This window comes from Strix uralensis, chromosome 15 (assembly GCF_047716275.1).
Source record: "Strix uralensis isolate ZFMK-TIS-50842 chromosome 15, bStrUra1, whole genome shotgun sequence".
NCBI classification, from domain to species: Eukaryota; Metazoa; Chordata; class Aves; order Strigiformes; family Strigidae; genus Strix; species Strix uralensis.
Genome location: NC_133986.1, coordinates 15465435 through 15477797, shown reverse-complemented (window position 1 = coordinate 15477797; position 12363 = coordinate 15465435). Strand labels below are relative to the sequence as shown.

General features: G+C 38.3%; 1 protein-coding gene across 10 annotated transcripts in view; it reads left to right on the top strand.

Annotated features, from left to right (window-relative positions):
* Positions 1–12363, top strand: part of SOX6 (SRY-box transcription factor 6) — a 375192-nt gene that overhangs the window by 270201 nt on the left and 92628 nt on the right. For 8 of the 10 annotated variants that reach the window (XM_074885126.1, XM_074885127.1, XM_074885121.1 and 5 more), the window contains 2 exons: positions 3193–3316; positions 11903–11982. In XM_074885126.1, coding sequence (XP_074741227.1) covers positions 3193–3316; positions 11903–11982 — 204 coding nt within the window. The remainder of the gene's footprint in view (positions 1–3192; positions 3317–11902; positions 11983–12363) is intronic. The other 2 variants (XM_074885124.1, XM_074885122.1) reach the window with 1 other exon arrangement.

Below are 12363 nucleotides of genomic sequence, written 5' to 3'. Positions count from 1 at the left end.
AAAGTTGCAGAACTGAATTTTGGAACGGATATACTCAGGTTTCCTCCAGGGTTTGTACAGTTCAGTTAAAGATATAGACTAGCAGAATTGTTCAAAACTGAACATTTACTACCCGTCACAAAAAAAATAAATAATCTTCATGAAAGAGAAAATGAGTCCCCCTGAGTGTCACTGTTTGCATATTAGCCCATAGTACGGGCTCTGCCAAGTTACTCTCTGACTGACTGCTGCAGATGCTCTTTCTCAAGTATTCTGAGTGAGATCTTTAGTGCAAGTCTTTGGGGACAAACAATAGCACCTGTTCCTCACAAGATAGCAGCCCAGTTAGTCCATTCATGTATCTTTAATGAAGCTCTGGGGCAGATGGCAAAAAATGGCATCATCAACAACCTAGCACAGAGGAGACAAAAGGGGAAAGTGCCGATCCAACAATACGCTATTTTTACGAACGGGAAGAGACAGAGTCAGAGTGTTTCTCGGGCATCTGCTACAGTCTTGGTTTTCAGAAAGACCTGAGAAACATCTCAGCAATTAAAATTTCTGGGCATGTAGCCGATTTTATGAAGTACACTGATCAACCCCTCCTCCCAATTTCTCCCCTCTCAGTAAAATAAAAACAAAAACCAAAACCCAAAAAAACCCCCCAAACCCTCAGGAAAAAAAAAATTGCCAAAAAATAAGGTGTCTACTGGTCTTTTTGCATTCATTTTACATCTTTAATAATTCAGTGATCAGTGATACTTGTACATTCTCTTCCTTTTTAATGTTTATTTGTGCTTTTCAGTTGACCTGTGCTGAAAATTGGCACTGATGTATATGATAATTCTGGGTGAAACCAACATTCACCTAGAAATAGTATTTAATATGTGCCAGAGGGAAGAGTCATGGGAAGGAATGGTTGCCATTCAGTAGGGGCTTTTCTCAGTCTGTCTAACTGTCTTGAGTGTAAACTCAAACTTACACTCTAAATGTAAGCCACTTTTAGCCAAAGTTACATTGGTTTATATATGCTGAGGACCTGATCCAGCATATTCAGAGTAGTATTTCAAGGAAGAATAGCAGATAGCCAGAACACACAATGGTAATTCTTCACATTTACATAATTGCTTTTATTTGACACTTTTAAAAAAAAAAATCTTTTTGGATACGGTGGAGTGGATCCAACTCTACGGGATTGCATTGGGGAATAACCATTATAGGACTTGGTTATTATACATTTCAAATTATTTTTATGACATTACATTGCGAAGTATTGCTGGAGTATGTATGTGCCATCACGCTAACCACAGTACTCACTCTGATCTCTTCTGTGTCTTGTGAGATTGTGTTGGTGTCTTGTACCTTTGCAACCCCATGGAAATACTTTCTTGTGTGTGGTGACTGAAGGGTCCATTTGATTAGACTGAAAATGATTGTTAAGTTGTAGTGTGTTGAATTCTTTCTAATGTATCCTATAGTTGTTTCTATCAGACAAAGCCTGTGGTTTTCATTTGCTGTACTCCTGTAGAGCCAGTGTAAAGGAACACTACACAGCAAAACTAGCAGCATTTTATCAGAGGTAAATGCCTGTGCTGGACACATGGGGATCAACTCCAATCTAACCAAGTTTAACTCATATCCTAAAATGCACAGCCAGGCTTACCTCAGCTAAAATGAGAGAAATAGCTGCTCAAATCTAGTTTCTTTCACGCCCCAGTGCCATAGCAGTAATTGCACAAAGACCTTTTTATTATAAGTTGATTTTTGCGAGAAATGGATTCAAAAAAATACTGTAAAGTGTTTATTTTTTGCTTGACCTTTATTAACCTACATCTTAGGGCTTTCCCAAGGGAAGAGTTGTTGGTAAATTAACCCTCATAGACACACACAGTAGCATTTCTGCATTGCATCAGTGGTTGTGAAAGTAATGGGGATATGACAAGAAAATTTGGCACTATTTAAACAATGTCATAGGTCAACATATGGTATTTGACCAAAAAAAGTTTTTTAGGAATTAAATGAAAAAAAATTGCTTGAAGCGTACTTTAACTTTTTAATAGTATTTAATGCCACCAATTTTTGGTAGGATGAGGGCAAATTTTTTTTTTCTACCTAAACCCCCAATTTCTTCCTATATTTACTAGCTTTGATATACAAACCATTATATGTTTGCTTAACTACTAATCAGAAAAATCATAGTCAAACCCTTGGGTACTTCTGGGGTTAAGGAATGATGGATAAAAACTCTTTGTGATCCTAACCACTGTCTCTGAAACACATGTAGCATAAATTACGGAAATAGGAAATTAACATGTGGATTTAACAGACAGGATTCTATCACATCTCCTGTTTTCTAGATGTTGAGTACGAACGCTGGTATAAGGAGAAGAATTTTTTGCTTTTGCATGTTTGTGCTTTTTGATACATTTATTAAGGTCAAATTAAATTTGATATACTAGGTTTTATTCTGAAATGGTGTCTGAATACAACTCCATAATTACCAAGCTACAGGATAGTGCATAAAGGTATAAAAGTGCTTAGAGAGACAAGCAATTTATATGTTATAGTGAGGTGTGTGTGGCAAAGGATGTTAGTTTAATTGGGAGCCAAGACGTTGGAGCCTTAAATCTTAAGAGCTGGGGTGTTGACTAGAAGACTATTTAATACTGTGGTGAGATTTTTGAAATAACATACCTGAGTTGTTGGTATATATATGAACAATACAATGCTGTAAGATCTCAGAATTAAAATTACCCTAAGGATACCAAAATTTGAACATCAAAGTAGCTACTGCAGTGTTAGGTTACTTCTAAAATGCTTGTCACTCTGCTGTCTGTGACCAAAGATGAGAAAACTTGTGAAAAATTAATGGGAATACGTACCACTCTTCTTTTTAAAGAACCCATGGTACGTTAGAAAGGTTTTGTACCTTTTGTACCTTTTTACCTTGTGCTAGGGAATATTAATTAAAGCAAAAAAAGAGAACTAGGAAGAAGTAGGAAAACGTGCAGTTCACTGAGACTTTTACACCTTTGACACTGAGGGAAAACAATGTTAGCGAGGACTTTGATGTGATAATGTGAAATTGGCAGGGATTACATTAAGGCGAAGGTTCTGTGGGACTGTGTGAACACAAGAACACTATCAGTACTGGAGAAATACCTGTCAAGACAAATTTGTGCTATTTCTGATCAGAGGCTCTCTTCTGTTTAGCAGGTTCAGGGTCACATGCCTCCGCTCATGATCCCAATTTTTCCACACGACCAGCGGACACTGGCAGCGGCTGCTGCAGCCCAGCAGGGATTCCTCTTCCCCCCAGGAATAACTTACAAGCCAGGTAAGCTGACAGGGATGTGAAGCTATTTAACATTTTAAGATATTAACTGTAACTTCTTGTGTGATCTGTCTCATATAGATGATACACAACAGGCATAGCTGGTTGGAAATAATGTGGAGTTTTGCAACTCCACTTGAAAAAAATATTCTGGTTTGAAGGGGGTAGATGGAATATTGGTTATTGAACATCATGATTTTTTTATTTCCCACAAAATCATTTGCTCTAAATATATTGGCCCGCTTGCCTAGTAATTTGCGTCTGGTCTCCCCATGTCATTATACAAAAGCTTTAATTCTGTTATCTTCAGTATACTTGTCTTTTGTGCCAAAATTCTTACTCTTAATTAGTGATAAAAGTCAGAGGAAGTATAATTTAATTAGCAGGCTTCAAATGGGCGACTTTTTGTTTGATTTCAATCTGAATAATAAAAGGTTTCAGTAGTTCAATCCAAGTCATCATTCAGACTTGTAACAGGTCACATAACCTTGCAGTGAAATATGTTTTGAGATGATTTAGCAAATGTTATGATTTCTTTCTTTTTTCCTCTGAGTTTACAGGACTCCTGGGGAATTCAATTAGGGATATAATGGTTTGAAGCTACTTTCAGAGCCTCCTTGTAAACAGGGCTTTAAATGTTTAAAGACACATTGCCAAAGGAATTCAATGTAGGAAGATAGTTAAGTAAATAAAAGTCAACCTTATTTTCATTTGTACATTCTTTGTAAGTGACCTCAGTCCAGAGCAGCAACCTTATTTTGCTCATTAATAGTATTCCCTGTCAAGCTGCCTTTAGCATATTAACCTGATAACTAATAACTACAAACCGTAAATACCAGTTTCTTTTTTTGACATTAAATATGAAATGTACAAAGTAAAGCATTGATCCTGCTCCCACTGATGTTAGTGGTGTTTTTTGCTGTTGACTGCAGCAGAAGCAGGGTCAAATCCAAAGTAAAGCCTCATAATAGATGATGTAAACAGCATACTAATTAAAAGCCAGGTTGAACCTAAAATCTAAGAACCTAAAGTTTACTTAATATTAGATGAAGTGAGGCCAAGCAGGATTTCAACAAGCATTTCCGTTTGTCCCACTCCCGTCTGACTCTTTGGTCTAGAGACTTTCCTCTTTAAACACAGAATCTTTGTCCAGTTATTATCTTCAGGTTTAGAAATCCCGAAGTTCTCCACTTTGACAAACTGGTGCACTGTATGCAGGAGCCAGTTAATGGAGCTCTGAAAGGCAGCTGGCTCTAGATGGCACAGGATGGTGGTTATTCATACACATCACCATCTCACTACAGTTGGGGGCCAAAGTGAAGAATATTTTGTCTCCAAAGATGTAAGAGTTGCCAGTTGTGGAAATTGTCTATGAAACCCTGGCTAATACCTTTCTTCTCACAGACAAGGGAAAGCATGTGCTTTACTTTCCTTGCTTTTCCCATTTTAATCTGGGATGCTTTCTGAATAGTGACTATTAATGATTAAGCTGTTGATTGTGCTTCCCCCTGAAAGGTGATATGTCAAATCACATCGTGTTGATTTTGGCTCTGTAGACTGCTTGGTACAATAATGACTCGGGAAGAAGAGTACCAGCATGATTTCCTGCACAAGACCAGATTTCTGCACTTACTCTAAAGTGTTCCTTACAGTACCTATCCTAACACTTTATCGAGCTTATACTGCTTTACCTGCGATCCTACTGATCTCATAGCAGAAGGTGATAAGCTTTAGGGCATTTTTTTTTTTTTACTTGTCAAAGTGCAGAAAAAGAGTTCTATAACAAATGTTGAAAGATTGAAGTGCAGACAGAAAGCAAGGCCTAGATATCTCAGAATACAGGTTAAGCTGTTTGCTAGTATGTTAGTGGTTTATATCCAGATGATGCTAGTAAGGTCCAGAAGTCACAATAATTTGATTATACCCAATGGCTTGCAAGAAATAAGAATATTTATATATTTAATATATTTATTAAATTCTACAGCATGTGTGGCAAAGGTAACTGGGCAGGTTAGTAGTTTCTGTTGGAGAGACATCATGATAAAAAAACCAAATAAGCTATTGGAATTGATAGGAATTGATTAATTCCAATCTTTGGTACTCGGCACAGTTGTTAAGGAATTAATGAAACTGGAGATTAAGCTACACTCTTTCACGGAGAGGGTTCTTCACAGTCATTTCTGAGGAATATTTATGAACTTGACTGCTACTACCTGTACTCTTCTACTTCTGTGAGAAATGAAACTTTCACCTCTAGAACTGTCAGTTTAGACTCACTCATACTTCTGAGAAAAGATAGAAGATAGATTAACCCTTCAGATACTTACAATTTTCTTTTTGGTTGCCTGTTTAGTTTCTGTTTCATTTTACTCTAGTTTGATGTAGGCAGGACTAAGCTTTGACAGTGCCAGTTTTCCTTGACATTCAGAAAATGCAGTGAGAGCAATTTCAATAACAGGAGGTGTGGGAACTGAGTACTTTTGAAACTGATGGTGTCATTTAGGGAATGACAAATATTGTGTGCACAGTCACTTAATTTGCTGTGCCCACAAAATGGGCTAGATATAAGCCAACTCTGACTTAGAAGTGGCATATCAGTGTCAGTGTGACAGTGCAGCCAAGATGAGAAGTCCTGCCTTGGTGCACAATTTGGGGTATGATTATGTGCACATGTTCATGCAAATATATCTTCATGAGCTAAGTGGGAACCAATTTCATGGCTGTTTAGTTGGCATTTACCAAGTACTATTGCAGATCTGCACTTGAACTCTATGCCTTGAAGTAAGAAAATGGTATTCTTAAACCAAAGTACACTAGGTCATGCCTTCAATGGAAGGACCTCTAGAAGAGAGGAGAATTTAGTAGCTTCTGAGGCTTTTCCAGCACATGGACAGTTAGTTGCTCCTGAACTCCTGAGCTCAGAAAATCATTATGAATCGAAAACTTGATGGATTGCTGATATACAGCTATGATTTGTATTGAAGTCTGACAGGACAGAGTTTCCTATTGCCTGGAAGGATCTATAACATGAAGTGGCTGTACCCCTCCCCCCATATTTTGGAGTTCTAGGAGGTTAAACAGGCCAAAGTTAGCAAGTGCTGATGACAAGTAATAATTACATTAGAAAAAAAAAATCCCCAAAGTCCCATGCTTCCTTATGTATCTCAAAGTCATGTAATATAATTTTCCGGCATGGTAAGTACTAATTGAGAAATCAGAGCTGCATAGACCACCTAATTAATTTTTTATACATATTTCAGTATTTATACTGTATACTGGATTAATTAAAACTTTAGGGCGCTGTGCATCTCAAATGACTGTTGTGACTATTGACCTGCAGGCGCTTGACAAGCCTCGTAGAGTACCTGGTTGTGGGGGCTGCCACTTATTCCAGTGGGAAGCTGAGAGTGGCAGCTGTTAGGAAGCTAATACTTGCCCAGAGATGCTACACAGTTAATATAATTATTTTGCATTCCAAGTACTGCAACTGCTCTGGCTTTCTGACTGTGACCACTCTACTACTTGGAACTGGTGGGTAACATAAATATCATTATACTTCTTCTCCCAGTTCAAATTCCCCTTCACTTAACCAACCACACGCATCCAGGAAAAGTTAGTGGGCTGGAATATCCTTGAATGTGATTAGCGTGTCCCCATTAGTGCCCTGGGTCAAGAGGAGAAGACAGTGAGTGAGATAAGGAGGAAGAGAGTTCCTTCCCCCATCTTGCAGTGCCTGAAGTATTACTTCCTTCAAGTTTTGTGGCTAAGAGGGAATGGGGAAGTAGGATGATGACTGAGTATGCATATAGAGTAATGCTAGGCAGGAGACAGACCATACTTTGAGCAGAGCTCAAACAGAGCTACAGTTTGCTCTGAGCAGAGTGGGAGGGCCACCCTCCATGCTGGCTGCATAACGGCAGATGTATGATCAATTTTGCTTGATTGCCTTCTGCAAATATTTTGTATTATATCAGTTCTTTACAAGATGTGGAAAGTATCTCTGAAAAAGATTATTGAAAGTAGAGACATTGAGGTATGGAGATTGTAAACCTCTATTTAAAAGGGTTTGTAGAGTGATATGCTGCAGTGTATTTTGAAAGCATTTCTTCATCTTGCATGCATAAAATATATAAAGGCCATGATTAGAATGGCTAAGAAACAACTCGTCTGCCTACCTAGGTCATTCTGCTTTATACACAAAAATAGTTTACAAGAGATTTTGCTATGATTGCAATACAATGAAATGTAAAAATGGAGACTGTTTTCCTAGGGTGGTGGCAAAAATAGTGAGAAATGGAGCCAATGTTTTGGCCTGGTTCTGTTCCTACTTGCGTTGGGGCAAATCAATGGTAACTCCTTTGAAATCAATGAAAGTAAAATTAGGTAAAGCATGACAAACAAAACTGTCAGGCTTATTGTCATCCGGCGGGACCTCAAAACATTCCAATACTCTGAGATATTTGTCATCAAACTAATTAATCTAATCTCCTTGATTATAGTAGCTAATCCACGTAACTAACATCACCTTAGATCTGCTGCATTTCACTGATATCCATCATTGCAGTTTCCATTTGCAACAGGCCTTTCAGAAGTTTTTCTTAAAGCTGTAAGGTGGTTTACATTTTACATAGCACATACTGTTTTCAGTAGGCTGCTGTTCCTCTTGACAGGTGAGAACAGAAAGTGTACATCAAATCAAATGTGTACCGAGTTGGCTGTGTATCTCTGCATGGCAGAGGTGCTGCATGAGCCTTGTTTCTAATGGAAATTCCTCAGGACTGAGTTAAAGTCTGTCATGTGTTCCCTGTTGGGTTTTACTGGTTGGAACAAGGAATCCGTAACCTCAGGATTTGTTGTAGCAGCCCATATGTGCCTCACTCCTAAATGTTGAGGTAAGAGCTGGAAGTGGTAGTAGGCAGCTAAATACTTTCAGCTGCGATCTTGTATTTAAGTTCTTTACCTGCAGACAGACAATTGTTGGAGCAACTGATTTTGCTGTGACATGAGGATGGCAATAAGGCAGCATTGTGGCAAACCCTGCTCGGAACAAAGGCAGAACTGAGGTAGTGTCATGGGACAGAAGAGATGTTCTGTAGTATTGCCTTAGCCAGTTACCTCTCTTAACATCTTCCTCAATCCTGATGCCACTGGACAAACAAAATGCATGGCCTGTGTGGGAATGCTGCAGGAGTGGGCATCTGTAGCCTTGCTGTATCCCGACAACACCCTGAGGAGAGGTATGCTTTCCTCAGTCTGTTCATTATGCCTGGGAGGGCAGAGCCTTGGAATTTGTGATCTCTCTCATCTCTTCCAACTCCATTTCCTGTTATTCTGTGATTCCACATGGAGAGTGTGCAAGTGGCAGTTTGAGATCCATTCGTGAAGAGACAGATTTTAAGTTACAGTCCCAAAATGGGGAAACCGTCAGCAAACTGAAAGCTTTGTAAATCGGATGAGGAGAGTCAGCTTGTGTCTTACAGTTGTGTTTTAGGAAAGACCTTTGTGTTTTAGAAGCAACACCTTCCCCCTATCCTGAGTCTCACAGGAGCCAGACATCCTTTTTTCCTCACACCTCAGAAAGCCTTGATTTGGAAAGTAAGTCCACACATTCTATAAATAAAGTCCACTAAGCTTCATCACTTCATCCAAGACAAAAAGAAACATTTACATTATTTCTATATAGAATAGCGTGGTACAATTGCTCACTGCTTTTATTCATTTGGAAATGTTCAACCTGACAAATGAAACAGAAGTCTGGCATGCTTTTCCATGGCTTGTAAACACCAATTTATATATAAACAACAGCAGCCAAATGTAAATACACAATCAGCACAGCAAGGAGATTGAAGACATCAGTTTGCAAAACATGACAGATTTTCTTCTTCCGGCATTCTTCTCACTCCTGGTTATCAAAGGCCAGCACACACCGGTACCTAAAGCAGACCTGTTTGAGCATGTTCTGCCGCCTTTTGTACAAATTTAAAAGAATGGATCCTCACGCAAGCATTCCAAATTGAGAAACAAATTTGAAAAAAATTGCTACAATACATTGACTGATTTCTTTCTAAGACAGCTCCTGAGAAGGGTCTTGATCTGTTCTTGCACTGACAAAGTGAGATGGGGAAATGTGTACCTTCTGTAATTAAAAATTAAAACCAGTGCATTCCCTGCGTGCTCAGTTTCCTCAAGGGAGAAAAAAGTACCTTTGCTCTGCTTTTACTGCTTGGTTTCAGCAAAGTACTCCAGAGCTGAAAGAGTATTAATTTTTGTTCTCAGCACAAAGATACTGCTAAAATACCATGTAAAAATGAGGGGGAAAAGGGACACTATTATGTTTTAATGAAAAATAAATGGCATAACTATAAAATGATTTTTCCTGTAACAAAAGAAAGAACTGTAGCCAGCAGGTGAGTAAGAGAACGCTACAGGGTGTGGCAGAGATACTATTGAATTAACTGTGAAGCCAAAAACTCTGTGTGTGTGTGTGTGTGTGCGCGCGCACACGTGTGTGTGTATAAAATATCTGGCTATTTCAAACCATAGGAGCATGACAGCTGTGAAAAAGGAGTGCCGCAGGGAATTCTTTTAGAGTTTGATTTTTTTAAAAATATGTTTGACATGGAAAATGTTTTAGTACAAATAAAGCAACTGGTATTGAACTTAAAAAGTGTATGTGGAGGGGGAGGGAGAAAGAAGAGATTGCTGTGTGGAGCAAGAATGAATAATTCATGATATTTAAAGAAAGAATGCCTCCTAAATGTTCTGCAAGGCAGTCCACACTGATAACTCGGATGGTTATTTCCCCCCCCATTTAAAGCATCATTAATTCAACATCTTTGTGATTTTTTTTAAAACCTTGTAAGATATTTCTGAAAGAAACATTATTTAACTTAGATTAGGATCTTATTTATTCAGATAATTTCATACAAATATCAAAGAGATGAGTAGAATTATTTAACCATGAAGTGACAGCTTTAGGACTTTAAGAAAAGGATCTGGGGTTTTTTTGTTGATTTTTTTTTTTTTTTTAAAAGAAAAAAACCCCAACATTATTGCAAACTAAAATCAACCTCATGGAAGGGGGAAAATAAGAGGAGATATTTTGAACATTACTCCATAGGACACCAGTACAATATAGTGTTAGTGAATGCATTGTAGCAGAGCTCCATATGCAATCAGAATCCAATTGTTACTGGACTGTGTACAAGCGCATACTGTGCTCAATGGTCTGATGAGGTATTATGGCTATGATGCAAAGAGACCTTGTGGATTAGACATGTACAATTTATTAAAAAAGTGACATAACTGAACATTTAAACTGAGCTGAATACAATAGCACTTCAGGTGGTAAAAAAGGAGAGTTCTGAGGAATCCAATGACTTCAAAGACTTGAGCTATCATTATTTATTTGAGGGGGTTGACAAAAAAATCTAAGTCTTGGAATGTCCTGATTATATTATTTTGGATTTCTGTATTTTTCCTCATTGCTACATTCTGCCTTCAGTGTGGAAAAGTTCATGTAAAACAGACTGACTATTGTAAATCTCAAAAATATACAGAGGAGCAGCCTGTTAAAATGTAGCCCACAGACAGTAGGTAATACTGACTTTAAATAAGAAGCTTGAGCCAAAGTGATATTCCATTAAATCATATTTACTGTGTAATTTATCCATCACTGTATTAATTTTTACATTACAGATTACACTGCTAAACTATTTCAGCCTTCCTTCCTTCTTCCATTGACTAAGAGTCTCAATTGCACTGTGTGATGCATTGTTGCAGTGGCTCAGAAGTGGGAACACCCATAGATGCTATAAGATATAACGTTGCAATGCTTATTTTGGATCAATAGTATCTCTTATTTTCTGGAGTATTTGTTGTCCCCTCAATGCAGAGGGCACACGTATTCAGTTTCGAATGAACAGAACACAGAAATTACAGTACCTAAATCTTCATGGAAGTGAACAACTATGTAATCTATCAACTTCAGCAGGGTCCCAGATCTAAAAGAAAGTTAAAATTATATTTTGAGCTATTTTTAAAAGTGATTAAATTTTGTTTTTCTCCATGGCTACCTTAAAGGACTTGTCCCAAGACAGAAAACCTCAAAGTAAAACAAGAAACAACCTCAATCTGTGTTGAGCGAGCTGGGTAGCTTTCCCAGGAAAGAGCCACTCGATACTGAAAAGAAATCACCTTGCATTAAACAGGGCTGAAATTTCTTGGTTTATAACAATTTTTTTTCCTCTGGGAACCACTGGGGTTTCCTGGGGTATCATGTCTGTGTGTCTATAACCTTAAGGCCCATTTTGTGCCCAAGCTTACACGCTTGATTTGAACATTTGCTTTTGAAAATGAAAATCACGAGTATCACATTTATGTTTTGCCAGTTTGCCTACCAGCTATCTGCTAACAAAAAAGTTCCAAGGGAGCATGGCAAGTCTGTGCCCAGCGAAGCCTTTTGTTTTTGCAGATGTTTAGGCTTAGAGGAGTGCTGTGGAGCACAGGCAATCCTAGGTCCGTGTTTGCACTTGTCTGCTGCTATTCTCTGCTCATTGTCTGAACCTGCACGCATTGTTCTCCCGACAGGTGATAACTACCCTGTGCAGTTCATTCCATCAACAATGGCAGCTGCTGCTGCTTCTGGACTCAGCCCTTTACAGCTCCAGGTATGTGCCAGAACAAAAAAATGTGGGATCAAAGCCAACATTTTAGGGGAAAACTGCTAACCAGCTGTATGCTAAATAATAGTCTGAATGTTAAATAATTTTTGCGCACAGCCCAGGAGGATTAACACCTTATGTACTTATGGTACTGCAAATATATCAGTGTGCGGCCCACCTTGATACTGTGAGTGAAAGACATTGTTCTGTGTGTTTTATATTGGCAGAGTTAATGGTATTTTTTTTTTAATTATATGACCAGTTGATGGGAGATGTGTTCAAAGATTTTTTTGTACTTTATTTTCATTTAGTCTTTCCCCTGTAGCTGCAATGCACTACCATTAATTGGAGCAGTGAGTGTATCAAACAAATGTGTGTTACTGGGTT